The sequence below is a fragment of the Culex pipiens genome, chromosome 1, assembly GCF_016801865.2.
Source record: "Culex pipiens pallens isolate TS chromosome 1, TS_CPP_V2, whole genome shotgun sequence".
Taxonomy (NCBI): Eukaryota; Metazoa; Arthropoda; class Insecta; order Diptera; family Culicidae; genus Culex; species Culex pipiens.
The window spans coordinates 5,082,696-5,107,371 of NC_068937.1; the positions used below are offsets into that span (position 1 = coordinate 5,082,696).

General features: G+C 40.3%; 1 protein-coding gene and 1 long non-coding RNA gene across 4 annotated transcripts in view; both read left to right on the forward strand.

Annotated features, from left to right (window-relative positions):
* LOC120424021 (integrin alpha-PS2) overlaps positions 1 to 23,566 on the forward strand; it is a 102,298-nt gene extending 78,732 nt beyond the window's left edge. Inside the window, exons 6-12 of one of the 3 annotated variants that reach the window (XM_039588036.2) lie at positions 3,110 to 3,171; positions 13,232 to 13,280; positions 14,145 to 14,219; positions 16,703 to 19,475; positions 19,672 to 20,369; positions 20,430 to 20,914; positions 22,249 to 23,566. In XM_039588036.2, the coding sequence (XP_039443970.1) occupies positions 3,110 to 3,171; positions 13,232 to 13,280; positions 14,145 to 14,219; positions 16,703 to 19,475; positions 19,672 to 20,369; positions 20,430 to 20,914; positions 22,249 to 22,341 (4,235 nt within the window). In that variant the 3' untranslated portion in view covers positions 22,342 to 23,566. The remainder of the gene's footprint in view (positions 1 to 3,109; positions 3,172 to 13,231; positions 13,281 to 14,144; positions 14,220 to 16,702; positions 19,476 to 19,671; positions 20,370 to 20,429; positions 20,915 to 22,248) is intronic. The other 2 variants (XM_039588037.1, XM_039588038.2) reach the window with 2 other exon arrangements.
* Positions 23,567 to 24,019: 453 nt separating this feature from the next.
* Positions 24,020 to 24,676, forward strand: part of LOC120424018 (uncharacterized) — a 32,129-nt gene continuing 31,472 nt past the window's right edge. The window contains exon 1 of the long non-coding RNA XR_005606303.2: positions 24,020 to 24,409. This is a non-coding gene — a long non-coding RNA (uncharacterized LOC120424018). The remainder of the gene's footprint in view (positions 24,410 to 24,676) is intronic.

The following is a 24,676-nucleotide window of genomic DNA, read 5'->3' on the forward strand; positions in this document are numbered from 1 at the left end:
AATGCCCGAACATTTCTGGCGAAAAATCAAAATTTGTGCCCAAGATGCACTTTTGGGCACAAAAAGCATTAAATATTTTCCTGAGTCAAAGTTCGTAATTTCCTCCAAAAACACAGTTTTTATGACTCTTTAGAGCAACCGTCCACCTCATTTTCCACGAAAAGTGAGATATCAAGGCTCTCTCACCGCATTAAATAACTCATACCGAAAAAAAAACCATGCACCGTGCCATAAATTATGACCCCATAAATTATGTTCCGCCGTGTTGTGCATCTTCAGCAGCATCAACGCCTCGGAGAATCCGTGAACCAAGAAATCCGACTGAGAAGGTTATGTTTTTCCGCCCAGAACATGACCCAAGGTGTGACTAGCATAAACCAGAAGTGCTTCGAGCGCGATTAGCACCGCGGGCGGGACTTGCACTCATAAGGCAGAAGACGCCGACGAAGAAGAAGAAGATCAAAAACAAACATCCAGAAAGCTAGAACAGTTCTGGAGATCTCCGCTCAGAAGTCAACCGGTCAATGTCTTGTCTGTTTTTCTCCGCGCGGTCGTGGAAAAGAGATTAAGCCAAAAGCATCAACAGCAGCGGGAGACACACAACCGGAGAAGGTTCTGCAATCGTCGGGCGAGATTACGTGCGCTCTGGGATGTCACAATTATCGCAGCCAGAGTGTTCCAAAAGATAAGCGCGTTGGAGGGGGAAAAAAATGGGCACACCTAAATCGTTCATCATGGCTGGCCGCGAGGACAGATTTATGGTGATGAAATTAGATCGGCGAGAAGAGAAAATAGAGGGGCACTTTCTTCGGGAGAGAAGGTTGTTGAAAGCTGTTTAAATTGAGGAAAGTGCCTAAAATTGGTTAAATGGGCACATGAGTGCCCAAATGGGCACAAATTACATCTTGCATGATTTTAAGTACGTGCAATTTTTGCACAAATAACGATTGTTGCCCAACCAACATGTTCGGATTCAAAAAGATTCATTAAGCGTGAAGGCACAGCTCTACAGAAAAGGCACAAAAAGGGTAAGGTTGCACGAAAAAGCGCTTTGTGCTAAAAAAACACAGGTTTGAGTAAGAAATAGATTTGTGCCATCAATAACAGTGCACTGGAATCAAAATGTAGCTCAAAAGGACAAAAAGCATTTTTTTCTCAAAAAGTAAAGATTTGTGCTTAAAATTTGAGTAGAAATTAAATTTGTGCCATACACAATCCTTTGGATGTAGGTGTACCAAAATGGGCACAAATTGGTAGCTGAAAAATGTGCTAAAAGTACTGATTTAGACAAAGAAGTGCAACAATGGGCTCAAGATTGCACGATTTCTTACCAGAAAAGACGAGCCTCAAATATAGCACAATCATGAAAGGCACAGCTCTACACAACAAAAATAATTGTTTGCAAAGCACAAATATTCACAAACACAAATGTAGATAAGTGCCAAAGAAGAACACTTTTTTCCCAAAAAAAAAGTATAACTGACAAAAAGGCACAGCTCTACACGTGAAGCTAAGGAGGAGGACACAAATGTTGACATTGATGTGCTTATAAAACACAAAATATACATAAGTGCTATTTTTTCCTACAAAAAGAATAACTGAGCCAAAATGGCACAGCTATACACAGTGTGTACTATTATAAAAACTTATTTTATTTTTTTAAGGTTTGGGTACAAAAACACACTTGCGCACCAGTTTAATAAATTTCAACAAAATTTATTTGTGCCAGGGAAAAAGGGCTCAAGATCCATAAATGAGCACAGGCACAGCTCTACATTTGAAGCACAATTTTGTGTTTGGAAGGCAAGCATTGGGCACACATCTTGACACAGCATCTGTGGTTCAGAAATTTGTGATTTACCAAAAACGACACAGCTCTGCTTATTAAAACTCTCATGTGTTAAAAAACGCACTAATTATTTTATGGATTAACACAAATCTGTGGTTCAGAGTTAAGTTTTGTGCCAAAGAATTTTGGGCACAAAATACTCAATTAAGCTCAAAATGAAAACAATGGACAAGAAATACATTTTTGAACTACTTGAGGACCAAATGCACAGCCCTGCACAAATGGTACAAGTGTTTATCGAAATTCACAAATTTACAAGTGGGCACAAATTGGGAAAAATATGGGCACAAATTAAAGTAATAGTCACCCACCCAATGTAAGTTTGTCTAAAGAAGCAATTTTTGTGTCAAGACAATTGGGGACAAAGTTTTGTTTGCACCCTTTTCAAAAATTCCACCCAAATTCATCAGATCTTAGGCGATCGGTCCACGGAAGATCGCCATCATCTAGTGCAGTAAACATTTCGATTGTGGGAAACCAAGACCAAACTTCACGCGGGTTGATGATGATTTGGTTTTTCGTTTAGCGCACTGCTCACGATAAGTTCTCGCTACGGAAACAACGAAAGACCATTAGCGAGCTCGAAGAGGGCTTAGTCGTGATGAAATTAACGGAACACAAAAGTGGGGCACAGCCCTAGCGACAGAATGGAAAAAACGGAGATTAGCGCAAAAGTTGACGGTTGATTGATGGAATTGCAAGCTTGATTTGAATTTTGCAGTTTGCACGCTTCAAGAGGGTTACCCAGAGTTGGGTTAAAAGAAGTTTAAGGTTGAGCACAAATTGTGTGACTGGAACTAGTTGAGGAGTGCGCCGTCCTATTTTACGAGCCATAAATGCAACTTTTAGTGCTTCAAAACTAGTTCCAGCACAATAACGCTCGAGATTTGTGGAACCTTCTCACCAAACCAACAAGTTTATCCAGTAGCTGTGGAACTATCAAGCCATTTTTAACGATTTGATGCGTTTTGCGGTCTGCGCGCACTTCAAAAAGAAGATGCACATTTCGGTGGAAAAATTGTTACAAAGTCACAAGCTGCAATAAAATAAGTGAAACAAAGTTGGTCGCGCACTCCCGAAACGGGAGCCTCCCATAAACATCCGGCTCAGATGTCATTAAATTCACCGTAAAAACCTTGCGCAGTCTTAGATGCTCCCGAAACATATGTTTCAATTTAGAGAAGGAGGAAACTTCTCTTGCCACTTCATTTACGATTTTCTCAACTGACTTTTTCTTTTCTGTTTTTCTTCCTTCCACAGTGTACTGGGGTTATCACCGGCAAGGATCATGTCAAGCGGGCTTCAGTGCCTCACTGACGAAGGTAGGTTTTGAACTTCTCTCCGGTTTTTTTCCTGGTAACAAAAAAAAAACCCAACGAAAGACGTGAAAATCGTCCATATGGATCGCGTGACATTTCAATTGCATGACGGGCAGGGATGAAGCTTTGAAGAATAAAAAAAAACCATCAAATTTGATGAGAAACTCAATTTTGAGTCATTCCGCTTGAACGTGTGAACTGTCAAACAAGTACCCACTAAATTAAAAAAAAAATTAAAATTTTACAAATTTTAGAAATTTAACAAATTTTACAAATTTAAGCAAATTTTAGCAAATTTTAGCAAATTTTAGCAAATTTTAGCAAATTTTAGCAATTTTTTAGCAAATTTTAGCCAATTTTAGCAAATTTAGCATGATTAAGCAAATTTTAGCAAATTTTAGCAAATTTTAGAAAATTTTAGCAAATTTTAGCAAATTTTAGCAAATTTTAGCAAATTTGAGCAAATTTGAGCAAATTTGAGCAAATTTGAGCAAATTTTAGCAAATTTTATCAAATTTTACAAATTTTAAAGAAATTACAAATTTTACAAATTTTGCATTTTTTGCAAATTTTAAAATTTTTACAAATTTTAAAAATTTTACAAATTTTAAAAATTTTACAAATTTTAAAAATTTTACAAATTTTAAAAATTTTAAAAATTTTACAAATTTTAAAAATTTTACAAATTTTACAAATTTTACAAGTTTTACAAATTTTACAAATTTTACAAATTTTACAAATTTTACAAATTTTACAAATTTTACAAATTTTACAAATTTTACAAATTTTACAAATTTTACAAATTTTACAAATTTTACAAATTTTACAAATTTTACAAATTTTACAAATTTTACAAATTTTACAAATTTTACAAATTTTACAAATTTTACAAATTTTACAAATTTTACAAATTTTACAAATTTTACAAATTTTACAAATTTTACAAATTTTACAAATTTTACAAATTTTACAAATTTTACAAATTTTACAAATTTTAAAAATTTTACAAATTTTACAAATTTTACAAATTTTACAAATTTTACAAATTTTTCAAATTTTACAAATTTTTCAAATTTTACAAATTTTACAAATTTTACAAATTTTACAAATTTTACAAATTTTGAATAACTCGGTGACTTACACTCAATGGTTCTTGGATTTTGAGTAAAATTCAATCTAATCTGACCGATGCTCATTTGTGAGTTGGTTCGGTTTTGACCATAACTGAGTCTATTTTATTTTAAATTAAAAAAAATAATTAAGATTTATGTGCGTGATCGTGCTAACTGTCAAACGAGTACACGGTAATGAGAATTTTGCAATTATTTTTAGCGATTTTTGCATTATTTTTTTTGCAATTTTTGCAATTTTTGCTATTTTTGCAAATTTTGCAATTTTTGCAATTTTCACAATTTTAAAAGTTAAAAATTTAAAAAAAAATTGAAAATTTGCAGAAAAAAAACAATTTTGAATAACTTTCCATAATCGTGTTAACTGTCATATACATTCATTCCAAATTACTCAATTGTCTTCATAATCTAATTTACACCCTGCAAATCTCAGCTTGCCCCTCACCTCCAACATTTCGGGAGCACGACCGGTCGCGATTCAGCTTCAGCTGAAGGTTGTTGTTGTTTCTGTTGCATCAAAACCATATTTGCATGCACCCACTGTATTCTGTCCGGTCGTGTAGTGGGCGCGGAAGCCGCCCGGAATCACGGCCCTGATCGCCACCGCCTCGGACACATGTTAGTATTCCACGAATTTATGCAAATTTTGAATCATTGCAGCCGCCTCCGACTTTATTCTGACCGAAAAGAGTTCGAGCTCGAGGAATATTTAATGTTTTTTCAGGGGTGGGCAAATTTTTCTGTCCATAATGTGCGCGCGAAACACGGAAAGTTGCGGAATTTTGACAGCTCGCCATAATGGCGGGTGGGTTGCTATAAAAGTGGTTTTGACAGATGGTGGAGGTACACGCTGATGGGAAAATACATAAAACTTAAAATTTTAGTCACAAGAATGCTTGAAATTGTGTTTTAATTTTTTTTATAGCAACTGCCATAATGTTAATTGTATTGCCTACAAATGGGGTTTACAAATTATGTGAGTACACGTTTAGTGGGTTTTACTCAAATTTGAATGTTATTTTATTTAAAAGTTTAAAAATCATTAAAAATTCTAGCATTTTTTATGGCAACTTTTTCGCAAGAAAAAACAAATCTTCAGTTAAAACAACAAGCTTGGACAGCATGACCCCTCTTTCAAAACTCTAAATTGTATGTAAAATTATTCATAAAGCCGGCAAAGGGAGGAAAAGGCCCGAATCGTGTCTTCTGGCCAACAATCGGCCACCAAGAGGAAGCAAAAACGGAGCTCTTTCCGAACCGACGACACGGCGACTTACAAGTTCTGGGAATAACCCACTTGATTGTTGAGTTGAGTTGAGTCGAAGAAGTTGTAACATGAGCGCTCAAAGTTTCTCTTCCTGATTCGTTTGTGGTCGCTCGAACGGTGATAGCGATCGCGGAATTGCTAATTTGAACAAGGCTTTTACAAGAGTCACTTGCGTTAAATTATGGCACATTGTATTTACTAATAAATGATTTCCGGAAATTTCATTGATAGACTCCAATCGTGATTGTTCTTCTCTTTTAAGGAAAATCAAATTTACTTTTCTCCACGGAAAGGTGCCAAGTCATTTGAAAATGTGGTTTGCTCGAAATAAAGCAAAAGAATCGGCTCCACACCGTTTATAGCAAAAAAGGGAGCTTATCGTTATTGCTGTCAGTCTGCAATGACTCGGTCGAACTTGCTTCCTTTTCACCCACCGCCGACTGGTTTACGATAATGATGACGGATCGATTCGTCCGGGGTGATGACGGCGTAGATTGGTGATAATTGCATAAATTGTTGTTAATTCAGGGACGTTTCTTTTGTGATATAACAATTATACGATTTTTGTTATTTTTTCATTATTTTTTCAGAAGCTTTATCGATATTTTGCCTGTTTTGCAAAAAAAATGTTAAAACAAAAGCTATTTAGAATTCAAAAATTTTAGAAATTTTAGAAATTTTAGAAATTTTAGAAATTTTAGAAATTTTAGAAATTTTAGAAATTTTAGAAATTTTAGAAATTTTAGAAATTTTAGAAATTTTAGAAATTTTAGAAATTTTAGAAATTTTAGAAATTTTAGAAATTTTAGAAATTTTAGAAATTTTAGAAATTTTAGAAATTTTTGAAATTTTTGAAATTTTTGAAATTTTTGAAATTTTTGAAATTTTTGAAATTTTAGAAATTTTAGAAATTTTAGAAATTTTAGAAATTTAAGAAATTTAAGAAATTTAAGAAATTTAAGAAATTTAAGAAATTTAAGAAATTTAAGAAATTTAAGAAATTTAATAAATTTAAGAAATTTAAGAAATTTAAGAAATTTAAGAAATTTAAGAAATTTAAGAAATTTAAGAAATTTAAGAAATTTAAGAAATTTAAGAAATTTAAGAAATTTAAGAAATTTAAGAAATTTAAAAAATTTAAGAAATTTAAGAAATTTAAGAAATTTAAGAAATTTAAGAAATTTAAGAAATTTAAGAAATTTAAGAAATTTAAGAAATTTAAGAAATTTAAGAAATTTAAGAAATTTAAGAAATTTAAGAAATTTAAGAAATTTAAGAAATTTAAGAAATTTAAGAAATTTAAGAAATTTAAGAAATTTAAGAAATTTAAGAAATTTAAGAAATTTAAGAAATTTAAGAAATTTAAGAAATTTAGGAAATTTAAGAAATTTAAGAAATTTAAGAAATTTAAGAAATTTAAGAAATTTAAGAAATTTAAGAAATTTAAGAAGTTTAAGAAATTTAAGAACAAGAAATTTTAGAAATTTTAGAAATTTTAGAAATTTTAGAAATTTTAGAAATTTTAGAAATTTTAGAAATTTTAGAAATTTTAGAAATTTAAGAAATTTAAGAAATTTAAGAAATTTAAGAAATTTAAGAAATTTAAGAAATTTAAGAAATTTAAGAAATTTAAGAAATTTAAGAAATTTAAGAAATTTAAGAAATTTAAGAAATTTAAGAAATTTAAGAAATTTAAGAAATTTAAGAAATTTAAGAAATTTAAGAAATTTAAGAAATTTAAGAAATTTAAGAAATTTAAAAAATTTAAGAAATTTAAGAAATTTAAGAAATTTAAGAAATTTAAGAAATTTAAGAAATTTAAGAAATTTAAGAAATTTAAGAAATTTAAGAAATTTAAGAAATTTAAGAAATTTAAGAAATTTAAGAAATTTAAGAAATTTAAGAAATTTAAGAAATTTAAGAAATTTAAGAAATTTAAGAAATTTAAGAAATTTAAGAAATTTAAGAAATTTAAGAAATTTAAGAAATTTAAGAAATTTAAGAAATTTAAGAAATTTAAGAAATTTAAGAAATTTAAGAAATTTAAAAAATTTAAGAAATTTAAGAAATTTAAGAAATTTAAGAAATTTAAGAACAAGAAATTTTAGAAATTTTAGAAATTTTAGAAATTTTAGAAATTTTAGAAATTTTAGAAATTTTAGAAATTTTAGAAATTTTAGAAATTTTAGAAATTTTAGAAATTTTAGAAATTTTAGAAATTTTAGAAATTTTAGAAATTTTAGAAATTTTAGAAATTTTAGAAATTTTAGAAATTTTAGAAATTTTAGAAATTTTAGAAATTTTAGAAATTTTAGAAATTTTAGAAATTTTAGAAATTTTAGAAATTTTAGAAATTTTAGAAATTTTAAAAATTTTAGAAATTTTAGAAATTTTAGAAATTTTAGAAATTTCTAAATTTTAAAAATTTTAGAAATATTAGAAATTTTAAAAATTTTAGAAATTTTAGAAATTTTAGAAATTTTAAAAATTTTAGAATTTTTAGAAATTTTAGAAATTTTAGAAATTTTAGAAATTTTAGAAATTTTAGAAATTTTTTTAACTCTTTGAACTTTTTAAACTTTTTAAACTTTTTGAACTTTTTGAACTTTTTGAACTTTTTGAACTTTTTGAACTTTTTGAACTTTTTGAACTTTTTGAACTTTTTGAACTTTTTGAACTTTTTGAACTTTTTGAACTTTTTGAACTTTTTGAACTTTTTGAACTTTTTGAACTTTTTGAACTTTTTGAACTTTTTGAACTTGGCGTGTACTGAAAATCTGACAGTTGACAACTCTTGCTATAACTACACGATTAATTTCTAGCAAAACAATGCAAAAGGGCCAAAGACGAAGTGTTATAAAAACTTTTGCATTTTTTGCTTGATTTGTTTTAATTCAGTTCTGACAATAATAAACCTTTAAAAAGTCAGAGGAAGTTCCAACTAACTTCAGCAACTACTCTTCCTTGTACAACAATAAAACTCAATAAATCATATTTTCCGAAACTTTACTCAAAAACCTGACAGCGCAAAACAAAACAAAAAAATCCCACACTGAGAAAAACCCGCCCCGCAAAACAATGCTCAATCATAAACAAGTCCATCATCGGAAGTCAATGCGCCGATGTATTTATTGCAGAATTTATTGTTCCATTCGTCGGCGTCTTCGGGAATCGTCCTCTTCTTCCAGCCAGTGGCCACAACGCAAAAAAAAACGATCCACCAGAAGCCAATAAGTTTGTCATCATCATCAGCGGGCGCGTTTTGTTTACCTTCCTCATCCCTCTCTTTTCCTTCACTGTTTGAGGTTAGGTTGTCACGGGGCGCATTTTTGACAGCCGCGGCGATGAAAATACTATCTTTTTGAGCGTTTTTTTTCCATTTCGCGAATGAATTGATCAACCCCGACAAAGTCAACGGAGGAAGACGACGGGCAGAAACATGCCGTTTTTGTCGGCATTGTATACAAATCGATGAGCAGGAACAATCGGCCGGTAATAAATATAAAAATCTCTTGCCTGATATTGAATTGTAATATTTATGTATAAATATGTTGAGTGAGAGAGCGCGCGCGGATGGGTGCGCACATTGTACGGACGCGTTGCGACCCGGCCGTAGCTTCAGCGTGGTCTACGCTGAAGGTCGGAAAAAGTTTGGATCGAAAAAAGCTTAAACTGGGAGCCAGCGTTCGAAGGTCCGCTGATGACCCGAACCCGACGGTAAGATTTTTTGAAAATTTTCAACTCTCAACAAACTCTGACATTCGTGATAATTTTAAATCGAAAATAGCTTAAACCGGGAGCCAGCGTTCGAAGGTCCGCTGATGACCCGAACATGACTTTGGGATTTTTTGAAAATTTTTGCCGTCTACAACTTCAGCATGGTCAACTCTGACATTCGTGATAATTTTAAATCGAAAATATTTTAAACTAGGAGCCAGCGTTCGAAGGTCCGCTGATGACCCGAACTCGACGGTGGGATTTTTTGAAAATTTTGCCGTCTGCAACTTCAGCATGGTCAACTCTGACATTCGTGCTAATTTTAAATCAAAAATATCTTAAACCGGGAGCCAGCGTTCGAAGGTCCGCTGATGACCCGAACTCGACTTTGGGTTTTTTTTGAAAAATTTTACCGTCTACAACTTCAGCATGGTCAACTCTGACATTCGTGCTAATTTTAAATCTAAAATATCTTAAACTGGGAGCCAGCGTTCGAAGGTCCGCTGATGACCCGAACTCGACTTTGTGATTTTTTGAAAAAAGTTGCCGTCTACAACTTCAGCATGGTCAACTCTGACATTCGTGATAATTTTAAATCAAAAATATCTTAAACTGGGAGCCAGCGTTCGAAGGTACGCTGATGACCCGAACTCGACATTGAGTTTTTTGTGGTTTTTCTTCCCTGGGTCGCCAAGTGTTCAGCTTTCCCGCTTGGATTTATAAACAAAAGTTCGCCAACAGTTTATCGCTCATCGTTTTGTCGTTTTCCCCCCTCGGTCGTAAAAGGAATTCTGCGCGCATTGTACCGGAGATCCCGCGGAACGCACTGGGAATTGCATTCGCGATCGTCGATCGCACATAAATATAAATATTTCGGTGTCTATTTTCGGATGGGTCGTCGTGAACCCGACCGGAGTGACATTTGCGCGAGTACAAATTTGGCCTTATCGAAAACCATTTCGGGCGCATTTTTCCCGGGAGACTTCAACGGGCGACACTCACCAAACAGGCAACGAACCGCAAAATTTCGCCAAAAATCGAGCCAATAAAGATTGTCATCACAATGTGATCTTGTATCGCATTACAAGCGGACAACGGGGGTTTGGGGGTGGGAAGACGACACCGAAATAATGTCACATGTCGCCGTGCTCGGGCTCTTAATGTATTTTAAAAGTTCTCAATTTGTCATGTTTTTTTTCGTTTGCGGATTTCGCTTTGGTCGGAAGGATCGTTTCGATTCCCTGCGAGGTCACGGCGCGGTCCAAAAGCGGACCAGAAGCGAATATTCATGTACCGAAAATGGTGTGTGCGGTTGAGAGGGGAAGCGCAGGGTCTTACAAGAACGAGAAGATAACATTGTTGAAAGAATGTTAAAAGCCGTGTATGCTAATCTCTTTCTGATTCCGCTTCGAACTCTTCACGCGATTGGGATTACCGGTGGCTACCGGAGGTTTGCCGCAGTGTTTTCTCTTTCGATTAAGGTGATTTAAACGATGGTTGACACGAAAGGGCGAATTTCGAGCAATGTCGAGTTCGGGTCACGAATGGACCTTCGAAACACTGTCGAATGTCAGCATAGGTCACGCTGAAGCTGCTCGCAATGTCAAAATCTTTTTTTTCAGCAACGTGGAGTTTGGGTCATCAACGGACCTTCGAACGCTGCGTCACCACTTGGCAGTTGGGTCAACCAAACCAACCTCGAATGTCAGAATACTCGGTTGCGGATCTTTTGACGCCAAAATATCTATTGTTTATGAGTTTTTCTTACAGTTGAGACGTCAACATCGAAAAGGTCCTAAATTCACCAAAAGCTTCCGTTGTAACTCGTTATCTAAAAATTGGGATTCCAGTTTTCAACCCAGCCGACAACGCACCGTAATCAAGAGACCAATTTGCATACTCCCTAGCATGATAAACGACCCCATAGAAAATCAATAAATATTTTATGAACTTGTTCACAAGCCTCCCCTTTGAACAATCCCCATTGCGAAACTAGACGAAACTTCCTCCCTGGAAGCGAATTAATCTTCCGACAAAATGCCTCTCATAACCATCTCGATTGTGCATTGTTCTGTCGAGTTCAATGAAGGAGCAACAAAAAAAACAGAAGAGCTCGTTGGTCGGCGATGGTCCTAGGCGCGTCTAGACCTCCACCGCTTTATAAGGGCATCGGCGTCGACAACCTTGAGGTCTTTCCAGACCGGGGTCATTTGGCGCCGCGAAGCGGCTGGCAATTTGTCCTCCTCGCTGGAATTGAATTGCACTTGAGGAATGTTTTTATTTAGGCTTTGTGCGACTGTGCGAAGGAAATTTGCTAGGCCGCGAGTTCGGGTCATCGACGGACCTTGCAATGCTGGCTCGCTGGGTTGGACTTTTCTGATTGGAAATGGTTGCGAATTTCGGAATAGATTGCGCTGAAGATGGTCTGACCTTTTTCAAGAAAAAAAAAACATGTTTTGCGAGTTTAAAAAGTTTACTTTTCAAATTGACCCAGAGACGTTTATTGGGTAAAGTCAAACAACGTTTTCCCCAAACGTAACACCGGAAGTGTCCATTTAACGCGGAAGTCATCAGCGAAGGTGCAACCTTCACAGTTCCCTGCCTAACAAGATGTAACGAGCAGGTGCTAACTAATAGCTCAAATCATTAGGCATCGCGTCTCGTGGAAGCACCAATAATAACCCTAATGATCCGTCCAAACAAGACCATTTTTTCGTGGCGCATGAAGGGCTTTCTCATTTTCGTTACGTAATTTGAGAATGATCATTTGAAAGTGACAGCTCATTGTTTTGAGCAGTGAAAGCATACACGGTTTTGAAATTGAGCATTTTATGACGCAAATAATTGATAATTTTCAATTTTCAAAGCTTAAAAAATGAGTTACGTAATAAAAGAAAATCCTTTTAAAAGTGACAGCTATTTGATTTTATAGGGAAAAGGGTAAATGCACGTTCAAAATTACTCAGTTTTCGCTAAAACCGAGCCTACTCAGAAATGAGTAAAAGTTTTTATAGGGAAAAGGATAAACGCACGTTCGAAATTACTCAGTTTTCGCCAAAACCGAGCCTACTTAGAAATGAGTAAAAGAGGCATCTGTCAGAATTGAGTAAATTTCATTCAGATTTTAGCGAAAATTGAGTAGAACTCACTCAAGTGTGACGGTTTCACTTTTCACTTTTCCTTTTTTAAAAAGGAAATAATTTATAAATAGAATTGTCAAAGGTTAAAAATTTAGTTACGTAATAAAAGAAAACCCCTTTAAAAGTGACAGCTATTTGTTTTCATAGGGAAAAAGGTAAACGCACGTTCAAAATCACTCAGTTTTCGCCAAACCCGAGCCTACTCAGGAATGAGTAAAAGGGACTTCTGTCAGATTTGAGTGAATTTAACGAATTTAACGAAAATTGAGTAGAATTCACTCAAATATGACAGATTCACTTTTTACTCATTTCTGAGTAGGTTCTGTGTTGTCGAAAACTCCAATTGCCAAAAAGCACTAAAAAGGACTTCCAAATGTGCGTTTCGTAATCAAGGAATATCCCTTAAAAGTGACAGCTGTTTGTTTTGACAACGAAGAGTTTACACGCTGAATTGAAAAGAGTGAATATTGCGTTATCTCGTAACAAATCGGTTGATTAACTGTTAATTTAAGGTCATGATCGGACCTTTACCCTCGAATAGCTCAGAAATCTTCTCACGAAACCGTTTTTCGCAATCTTCTTGTGTCAACACATCACATCTCTGCAGCGACGTTTGCATGACTCGCTCAATTAGCTCCAAAGTGTCAATTTTGCGATAGTACTCCATCGATAACCTCCGGTTGCCCCTTAATAACTCCCTCTGCGCTCAAGCCCTTATCGATCCGGCAGCCGCCCAATTATGTAATTACCAATCACAATTAATCATAATTCTTTTCTCTTTTCTCTCTGTTTGACATTTCGCTTTCCAGACTGGCGATCGAGTGTTTGTGGGCGCCCCCGGAAGCTACTACTGGCAAGGTAATTGACACTGGTTCAACACAAAGACTTTCTTCTACACCCCACCGAAGATTATCTGGAAATCTTGCGCGACCAGTATTAGATCCAATTACGATTATGCGAGACACAAATTAGTCTGATGAGTGATTTTCTTTCCGTGTTAGCGCGTGGTAGTTTGTAGAAAAAAAATCCCCCGTTTGTTTTGAGTAGAAATTTTGCAGTGGATTTGAACCCCGTGTCCCTTTTGAACCGAATTAATATCGATTTGAACATCCCCAATTGAGAGTGTATCCCAAACTGTCCTAATTTCTTGGTTAAATTGCCCACCTTTGGTAAGTATCGTCTTGGAGCAGTTTGACGTGTGCGAAATGAGTAGTTTTCAATCAGTCTAGGCTAGGTGAAAAACAAAACAAACCGATGTTTGAGTAGGCAAAGCCTACTCGATGCCCCCACCATCCACAGCCCTCTGCATGAGTGAAAAGACCCCCTGCAAACCCACCCCCGTACAAGCTTACCCTGCAAACGTCACTTGGATGTCACTTTTGACAGCTCGTCCCCACCACAACAAAACGCGCATACACACTAAATCAATTCGAAACTAAACTGGTATCGAAGCAACCCTGCCGAAACCCACTAAATGTCACTTTTACACCCAGCGCAGTTTCAAAACAAAAACATTACACTGTGAACAAATTCTACCCAGTTTATGTTGTTGTTTAAACTTGGAAAAGTTTTATCAAATTTCTTTTTTTTTCATTCCCCGCCCCTTTGTGCTCCACCACCACCAACAAACAACAAACACACAATGCGTGCGCTGCCCCGCCCCCCGCCACCGCCCCTCCACCGAACCGAAAAAATCAACCACCCCGTTTTAATCAATTTCAGGACAAGTGTATTCCATTAATACCGACGCTGTGTTCCCCTATAAACCCCCGCGATATGGTCAGTTTGGCGAAGGAGGTAACCACCAACAAGCAAATTCCTAAAGATGCCCACGTGGCTCAAGTCAACCAACCAACCAAACCCTGGTTTACTGTTTCACTACCTTTGTTTTTTCTCTGTTCTAAGTTTAAAAAAAGCGCTCTAAAAAACCATCTTCATAGTTCTAAAAAAAACCTTCATCGGCGCCAACCCCCATACGTTTCCTAACCTCAAAACGTCATTCGATACTGACCGTCATCGCTGGCCTCCACATTTCCGCCATATTTCGCTCGGAATCGACTCCGCGAAAGCTCTCTAGTCTGCTCTTACGGGTCATCATCATCCTCAACTGGGGGAGGTGTTCCAACCAACCACAAGAGCCCATCACTGGACGACCTCCCCTCTAATGCTGCCTCTACGCACAACCACACAAGCCTTACACCTTTACTCACCACCCAGAGGTCCGGCGGACCTCGCGCACCCAGCTGCTTCACACTTTTTACGCACATTTTTTCAGGTTGAAATGGGTTCAAATGACCATGGGTGACCTTGGAAACCCTTGAAAACCCAAATAATTAAAGGAAAATAGAATATCTGGACGTAATAGGACTTGAAATCTCAAAAATGCGAAAAGAGTTTTTAAACTGACCCAATTGAACTGATTCTATCGATGTCGAGTTCGGGTCATGAACGGACCTTGCAACGCTGCTTAACCTATTATCATATTTTGACCTGCAAATGACTACGAATCTCAGAATACGACTCGCTGAAGTTGCCCAAGCTATTATTTTCATCAACGGATTGGTAGAACTCGAGAAATTGACCGTTGAAAATTTGGTGATCATTCGTAAACCGTTGAATTTTTGAATTTTAATAATTCTAACAAAAACACAGAGTGGACGACAAAAAACATTTAAAACAGTAAACCAACGCTTTAAAAATCGATTCCACGCTCTTTCGGCATTGTCGAGTTCGGGTCACGAACGGACCTTGCAACGCTGCTTCGCCAATTGCCATATTGCGACCTGAAAATGACTACGAATCTCAGAATACGACTCGCTGAAGTTGTTGACGTCACCGTGTCATCAAACGAATTGGTAAAACTCGAGAAAATGACATTTGAACATGTATTAATCTTCGTAACCCGATGAATTCAATAAATACCCGTAAAAATAGTCGGAAATCCCACGAACGTTATAGAACGGTCAACCAAAATTTCAAAATAAAAAATCATCTCTTTAAACGAGCGATATCAAATTTGTTTCGACAATGTCGAGCTCGGGTCACAAACGGACCTTGCAACGCTGCTTCACCGATTCTCATATTTTGACCTACAAAAGACTACGAATCTCAGAATACGACTCGCTGAAGTTGTGGAAGTCCCCGTATCATCAAACGAATTGGTAAAACTCGAGAAATTGTCATTTGAACATGTATTGATCATTCGTAGCCCGATGAATTCAACAAATACCCGTAAAAATAGTCGGAAATCGAAAAAATATTACAGAAAGGTAAACAAAAATTTCAAAACAAAAAATCATCATTTTAAACACGCGATTCCACGTTTGTTTCGACAATGTCGAGTTCGGGTCACAAACGGACCTTGCAACGCTTCTCATATTTTGACCTACAGAAGACTACGAATCTCAGAATACGACTCGCTGAAGTTGCCCAAGCTATTATTTCATCAAACGGATTGGTAAAACTCGAGAATTTGACTTTGGACATCTATTGACCATTCGTAACCCGATGAATTCAATAAAAATCCTTAGAAATATTCAGAAATACATTTAAGTTTACAGAACCGACAGCAAAAATTCCAAAGCAAAAATAAAACATCACTTAAAAAGAGCGGTTTCACGCCTATTTCGACAATGTCGAGTTCGGGTCATCAACGGACCTCGCAACGCTGCTTCGCCGATTTGCACATTTTGAGTCGCAACCGACCACGAATCTCAGAGTACAACCTTGTGAAGCTGTAGCAATCGTAGTCCACCTAGAATAAGCTAACGAAGTCATCCAACATCCACTTCTTTAAACCAACCAACCAACCTGCTTCAAAAACCTCTAGTCGCATAGTTTTGTGTGGCTTAGTTCTACCTCCTACCTTACCGAGTTCAAGTAGCCTAGTTAACCCCCCTCTCTAACCCTAATCGATGGGACTCTATGTATCTACACGCTTTGTTCTGACCGCCAAGCGGTCAAACGAACCTCAGGTATTTCTACACCCTTTCGTGTTTAGTAGTAGTTTTCGGTAAAACCCCTTAAAAAAGACCAATTTGTAGTTTGTAGATCTACCTAGTGTGTAACTCTTAAACCAGCGAACCCAACACTTGTCTCATGACCAAGTAGCCTCTACTAAGCGGTGCTTCCTATCTCTAATGCGTTCCTGATCCAACCAACCGAACAACCCATTGAGAGGACTAGCTCTTCCCTAACCCCCTACGAAACCTATTCTGGGCATAAACTTCTTCTTTTTTTTCCTGTAACATTACTAATCCAGCGATCGTATCTTCCCGCAGGTCAAATCTACTCGTTCAGCTTGAACAACCCGCGGGACAAGGTGTACTCGACGGGTGAGAGTACCTCGTCGGAGGATGACTCCTACCTGGGCTATTCGTCGGCGACGGGAGACTTCACCGGTGACGGGAACCTGGGAGTGGCCGTCGGGATGCCCCGCGGAGGTGGCCTGCTCGGGAAGGTGCTGCTGTTTTCGTGGAACATGACAAACTTGAAGAACATTACGGGCGAGCAGATCGGGGCGTACTTTGGGTACTCGATCGCGACCGTTGACGTGGACGGGGACAAGCTGGACGATCTGATCGTGGGCGCGCCGATGCACACGGAACCGAACACGGAGGGAAAGTACGAGACCGGCAGGGTGTACATCATCTTCCAGGACAAGGCGAACAAGTTCGAGGGGATCGAGACGCGGGACGGGGTCAACTCGAAGGCGAGGTTCGGGCTGTCGGTGTGTTCGCTCGGGGATATCAACTTGGACGGGTTTGGAGACTTTGCGGTGGGGGCGCCGTACGATGGTCCGAATGGTAATGGAGCGGTGTACGTGTACCACGGGTCGCCGACGGGTCCGCTGGAGAAGCCTTCCCAGGTGATCTTTGCGGAGGACATCTCTGGAGCATCGAGGATCTCGACCTTTGGGTTTTCGGTAGCTGGCGGTATTGACCTTGATGGTAATCAGTACCCGGATATGGTGGTTGGAGCGTACTCTACGGACAAGGCGTTGGTCTTCAAGTCTCGTCCGGTAGCGGTCATGGAGGCCAGTACGCTCTTCGAAACCGAGAACAAGCTGATCTCCCTAGAAGATCGCAACTGTACGCTGCGCGATCGCAAGCAGGTCCCGTGCACCGTGGTCAACTCCTGCATGAAGTACAACGGCATCAATGTTCCACCAACGCTGGATATTGAGGTATCGTGGGTTCTGGACTCGAAGAAGCCTCGTAACCCGCGGATGTTCTTCCTCAACGAGGAAGGTCGCAACATCCGGAACCAGTCGATGCGGCTGTACCGGGGGAAGTTGGAGTGCCGCAGCGAGCGGGTCTACATCGCGGAGAACATCCGGGACAAGATCACTCCGCTGGAAGCGGAAATGAAGTACAACCTGCGCCAGACTGCCTCCAGTCAGCAGCGTAGACGACGGGCGACCGTCGAGCCAATCCTCGACCAGAACCGCGGGACCGTGCAGAAGGACTCGATCAACATCCAGAAGAACTGCGGTCCGGACAACGTCTGCATTCCGGATCTGAGGCTGCAGGTCAACACCGTTGACGAGTACCTGCTTGGGTCTGGTAAACTGTTGGGTATCGACGTTCTGATCTCCAACTTGGGCGAAGACGCGTTCGAAGCTGGATTCTACATGACCATACCGTCCGAGCTTAACTTCCGACGCGTGGAGAAGATCGGCGAGATCAAGGACACCCCGATCCTGTGCACGACCCCACTGGGTGCTACCAACGGAACGCTCAAGTGTGACATCGGCAATCCGCTCTCCAGCGGCAAGGTCGTCAACTTCAAGGTGCTCCTCTCGCCCTCGATCAAGGTTGGCATGGCCCCGAGCTACGACTTCTACATGGAGGCCAACTCGACGAACCCGGAAGCCGACGGTGGCCACTCGGACAACGTGTTCAAGAAGAGCATCGGCATCACGATCAAGACCGATCTCTCGATCTCCGGCGTTTCCCTGCCGGAGGAGTTCCTCTACAACTACACCGAGTTCCGTACGCTGGAGGAAGCCGAAACCGAGCACCACCTGGGACCGCAGGTCGTGCACATCTACGAGATCCGCAACGAAGGCCCGTCCACGATCGACGAAGCCGAGTTCTTCGTGCTGTGGCCGTACGAAACGAACGACGGAGATCCGCTGATGTACCTGCTGGTTCCACCGGAGACCAGCGGCAACATCAAGTGCCAACCGAGCAGCTACATCAACACCCGTGACCTAATCGTGGAGAACCCTCGCAAGAGCTACCTCGAGAAGGTCGGCGCCTCCTCCGTCAACCACGACTCTTCGTCGTACGCTTCGCGCACGGAGTACCGCGGTTCTTCCGCGGCAGGGTCCGGAATCTCCGGAATCCATCGGGAAACCACGGTTGGTGGATCGAGCTCTTCGAGCTCCGCTTCCAGCTCTCGCGGCGGAGTCGCTCAACGAACCAACACCGTCCTGACGGAGACCGACAAGCGTCGGCTGGACGCCGAAGAGGAGCAGGAATCCACCGGGGACGCTTCGTACGTGCATCGGCAGCGAGCGGAGAGCGCGTCGCAGTACTCGGCGGCGGCTGCCGCGAGTCAGCAGCGAGGATCGGGTGCTTCCGGTCAAGGATCGTACAGTCGAGGATCGTCCGCTTCGGGATCTTCGAACTCAGAGTCTTCTGCGACGGGATCGTACAGTTCCGGATCTTCCAGCCAAGCTGCGCAAGCCGCTTCAAGCCAAGGATCCTACGCTCGAGGCTCGTCCGGAGCAAGCAGCGGAGGATCGTCCCGCGAGTACTCCTACTCGAGCAGCTGGAACTCTTCGAGCGTGAACGGTGGCCCGGCGGTCACGTACACGGCCAGCCGGAACCGCACCGTTCATCGGGGTGAGGACGGTCGGGTGCTGGTCAGCGAGAGCAGTACCGAGTACTACGGCGGCAAGTCGGTGGCGGCGTTCGGCGGGATCGGAGCGAACGTCGACGGGCAGGTGCTGAATCGGGAGGACTTTAGCGATGTATATCGGCAGCAGGAGGATCGCGCGAGCGCGAGTCGTGGAGCGACGTCCGGAGGTTACCGGCAGAGTGCCAAGTGAGTATTTGGGGAGGGGTGGGGTTTTTAGTACACAGTTGTAACCGTAACCGTCTTCCCGAAGGCCTTGCACAGGAAACGTGGGACTGATTGAGAGTCTGTTTGCGAGGTTAGCTACCGGTGACCTTTGTAGCTCGATCCGTAGACTCCCCTGGTGATCTTGACCCGATCAAACTAATTGGTAATGTCTTTTCAGCAGTGACGCTTCAAGATCCGGATACTCGTCCGCTTCGTCGACTGCGCAGTCGTCCGGGTCAAGCTACGGTAGCGGCAGTGGAGCAAGCCGGATATACAAGACTGAATCGAGCCGTTCGGAGGACGTTAGCCAGGACATTTCCGGGTTGAGTTCGCGAACTCACGCAGCGATTCAGGGCAGTGAGTTGGGTGCGCACGGGCGGCGAAGGATGCACAGCCAGCAGGACGGCGAGGAACAGCGACCGGATCTGATTACGGGGGTGTCGACGCTCGAGCGGGTAGCGCAGGGTCGGGGAGGACTGACGACGGGGCTGGATTTGGGAACGCTGAACCGGCAGAACGTGGACGAGGAGGTGAGACAGAGCAGTGGAGGTAGCGGAAGGTATTCCGGTGGAAGCAGCTCGACGTACGAGTCGTATGGAGGGGGTGCTGGAGGAGCAGGTGCCGGATATTACGGAGCTCAACAGGCTGGCTCGGCTTCGTCGAGCAGGACTCAGACGAGTTCGTCGTCGTCGTCTTCTTCGCACAGTAGCAGTTCCGGATCGAGTCATCGGCAGCAAAGTGGAGGTGGAAGCAGCTACTCCCAGCATCAGCATGGAGCGACCTACGGAGGAGTTCTGGGTGAGGAAGATCTGGACGACTACGAGTACGAGGACGGAGAGGATGGCTACGACAACGCTGGATCCAACTATGGAACAAGTAAGATTTGATTGAAACATTTCAAGAAAAAACATTTGTAACGCTCCATCTTCCCTACAGACTACCAGCATCAGTCGCGAGCGCACCTGAACCAGGGTCACGACGCCGTAGACCAGCGGTTCAAGCACTACCAGCAGTTCGACCGCCGGCAGCGCCGGCAAGCAGTCGAAGACGAGAACGACCGCGCCCTGGACGAGGCGCTCCAGTGTCGGGCGACCCGGTGCGCCATCATCCGCTGCATGGCCGGTCCCATCGGCGACAAGGACGTGGCCTTCATCGGACTGCGGTCACGGATCGTGGCCCACACGCTGCACAAAATCTCGTCCGGATCGTCGATCAACTTTAGCACGATGACGGTGGCCAGGGTCACGCGACTACCGTACATTGGCCGCCCCAAGGAGATGCCCATCAAGACGCACGAGATCCAGGTGGTGGCCAAGCCGGAACCGATCCCGACGCCGGACGTGGTTCCGCTGTGGATCGTGGTGCTGGCGGCCTGTGCCGGAACCATCATCTTGCTGCTGCTCATCTACCTGCTGTCGAAGGTAAGTTGGCGATGTTTGAGCTTGGGCGGAAACTTGCATGCAATGTTGCTTGAACTGTCACTTTTGTTCCTTTCTTCGGCGGTTGCTGAGAATGAAATATTTCATTTGCCAAACGTCAAACGCTGAGCCGAGTTGTTAAACCTACAATGTTGGTGGATTTTTCTGAAACGTTTCATCGGTAAGGTTCCTCGTGCCATGTCGGTAAACATTTTGGCGAGGATTGACACTTCATCGCCAAACGTCAGCCTGACATGTGTCATTAAATTTGTGCGATGAAATATTTCCAGAAAATCCACCAAAGTTGTAAGTTTAACAATGCTACTCTGAAGATTGTTCAATTTCGGTATTTGCAAATTCAAAACAAAGACTGATTGCTGATTTTTTAACGTTGTTTTTTTAAGCATTGACATGTCATATCAGTAAAGTGTTGTGAAACATGTTAGAATGTATAATATTTCTAGTTTTGGTACTGATAATTTCGACAGATTTTTGTTAAGCATTTCAAGCAAAACAATGTCAAGGGGCCAATGTGAGTTTGTAAACAAAGAATCTATCCTGCTCACTTCTAGTTCTGATGTAAACATCCACTCACATTGGCCCCTACATTGCAAGCTTGATTTCATCGCACAATTCCAACAAAATTATCATTTTTACAACACGGCTCTGTACATACTGTCAAAATTGGTCTATGAAATGTTTCTAAGACTCTACACTCCTATTTTAAATCACCCAATTTTCGTCCAAACCAAACCTACTCAAAAATGAGTAAAAGGGACATCTGTCAAATTGGAGGGAATTTTACTCAGATCTGCGTGAATATCACTCAGTTTTCGTGAAATTCTGAGTGAAATTTACTCAAATCTGACAGATTTCTGAATAGGTTCGGTTTTGTGCGTGCAGAAATGAGTAAGGAGTCGTCTGTCAGAATTGAGTGAATTTCACTCGGAATTCAACGAAAACTGAGTGACATTCACCCAGATCTGCGTGAAATTCACTCAAAGCTGGCAGATGGTCCCTTTACTCATTTCATAGTAGGTTCGGGTTTAACTAAAACTGAGTGATTTTGAGCGTGCGTGTAGAAATGAGCAAGTGGGGAGAATGTCAGAGGTGAGTTCACTTAGAACTCAACAAAAAATGAGTGAAATTTACTCAGAACTGAGTGATTTTTTTTCTTAAAATCTGACATCGCTCTTCTTACCCATTTCTGAGTCACTTCGAATATTGAAATTATTTGAATTTGTTCGTGTGCAGCTCAAATAAAAAAAAATCGCCCTTGTTTACAAACATGAAATATTTCCCAAACTCACGAAACATTTCGCCTCTCTCATCCGTAGTGCGGTTTCTTCAACCGAAACCGGCCGACAGACTCCCAGGAGCGGCAACCCCTGAACCGAAACGGAAACTATCACGGCGACGAGCACCTGTAAAAAAAAGGGTGGCCACCCCAATTAACGTGTGCGAGAAACGCTTAACGGGAGAAATATTTCAGAAACGAGCAACGGAGGACGGTTGTGACTGTAGAACAGTCGGGGGGAAAAGGATTTCAGACGAAATTTGAAATTTTAACGAACAAATTTAGGAAAACAAAAAGAGAATGGTTACAATTGAAGCGAATTGCAGCTTATTTTCTTCCCTATGATGTAAGATTAATTTATTTTTTATTATTTTATTTTTTCGAGTAAAAAAGCGTTCGAATTGCTCCGAAAAACGAACAAACGAGGTTAAGAAACAGGGCGCACAAGTATATTTTAAAGAAACACTAACCGCTTGATGTGATTCCATCGCCGTGCCAACCGTAAGCAGTGTTGCCAACCTTAACCGATGTCAGATCTGACAGCGCGCATAGAGTAAGCGAAAGTGTCAAACTTGAACTAACTAGTCAATTTAATTGAATCTAACCGAATTTGCGACACACTTTTGAGAGAGAGAGAGAGAACGCACGCGCGATAACAATTTTAAACTTAATGTTGACCTTTCCCCTTAATAGTGCAATTAAAATGACAAAAAATAGCGGAAAGCAGGAAAAGAGAATTATTTTGAAGGCAGCAAATTTCCCCTTCCCAAAATAGCGTGTAAGAAGTAATAAAATTCAAGCATCAATGGTATCGTAGTTATTTATTTGTTAGGATTTCATACAAAGTGCCTCTAGAGAAAGAAAAGTGGTTGGTTTCGGTGCCATTTTTAAAACGCGCAAAACAAATTAAATTTAAACAAAATTGTTAAACGATTACTTTAGGCGGAGCTAGGTGGCTTCAAACTCATTACGTAACAATTTAAAGTGTATTTGTCCAACCCTTTCTTGTGTAAATTATTTACTTAAAAGTTTAATCGATAACAATAACCGTGTAACCGTGTTTGTTGTGGGCACCGTCATTCGAAATCGCACGAAAATCTGACGTTTCATAATTCATGATTGAGTTGATTTTGAGCGATTTTGTGTGAGAGTGCACGCTTTGAGATAGCAAACTAAACATTTCTTTCATGAAAATTGACTTTTTTAAATTAAATTTATTATTTTTACGTTTGCTTTAGTTTGAAATCGACTTCACTAATGATGATATTCACGAGTTGACTGTAAATATTTGTCTTTTTTTTCTGTGCAAGTGAGCAAAAAAAGAACGAGAAAATGAAAATAAAACGTATAACACTAAATGAGAATTGTTAATTTTTGAGAAAGTGTCCCTAACTTTGCAAAATTCATCCTAAATTTACTGTTTACACTTTTATTCCACCATCTTGACCAACTAAAATCTCTTGACTCACAGCGGCGCCACCGTGGTGAGTAGCCAAACTAATCACACGATTTCCACTAGTGACTCTCAGATGGCGTGTTTTAAAGGGAGCAATCAATAATGACGGAACGTTACTTACAAATTTAGTTGTCAGCATTTTTTACGATTTATTTCATAAAATCTCATCAAATATCGTTAAATCTTACCATCTTTTGACGTTTCGTAATTTCCACCCCTTCCCGTCCGTTGACGACGCAACAGCTGTTTGTTTTCATCTCTCACCGTTCGTTTTCTCTCCCCTCTCCATTTCTCTCTCGCTCTCTCACGGTGCTTTCGTTTCGAAACGTCACATTTTGTTTGTGTTGAGAGCCGTCATAATTCCGTCACACGGCGTATTTTTTTGTTGTGTTCAGCTTGCTCGGATGCTCGCATGTCTTTTCGTAGTGGTGTGTATAATAATTTCAAGGGTGTCTTTGATTGCGGCGGCGGAACGTCGGCAAGTCTCTGTTTTCTTCACCTCCAGAGCTTCGCGAAGTTACGTCGGGCAGGCACAAAATCGATTGTTTTCGTGAAGTGTAAAGTGAATTTCACGCGTGAAAGTGTGGTGAAATGGTTTAACGGTGCGTGACGGGTTAATTCCAAGTGGTTGTGATGGAGGTTGTCACCTTTGCAAGGTGGGTTTTGTTGTGATTTGCGTTTTGACGGATGCTGTGGGCACTAGATTGGATTAGCTTTGGGCGGAGCTGGGCTGTCATTGAGCGGGGTAAGTTGTCATTTGTTAAGTTCTGTCAAATTTGGGAAGTCTGTTGAAGTAGTGGAGAATTTTATTGCAAAAAAGTTTGCAACACTAATTGGATAAATGCTTGTTCTGCAACTCATCTATACTAAGCTAGTTGGGCGTATTGAGGAGGGAGAGCAAAGTGGCGAGAGGGAGAAAGAGAGAGAATGGGGAGAGAAGCGTTTTTGGTGAGAGAAAGAGCAGAAGCGAGATTGCTTGCGTTTGTTTTTGTTTTTATTATGTTATAAATCT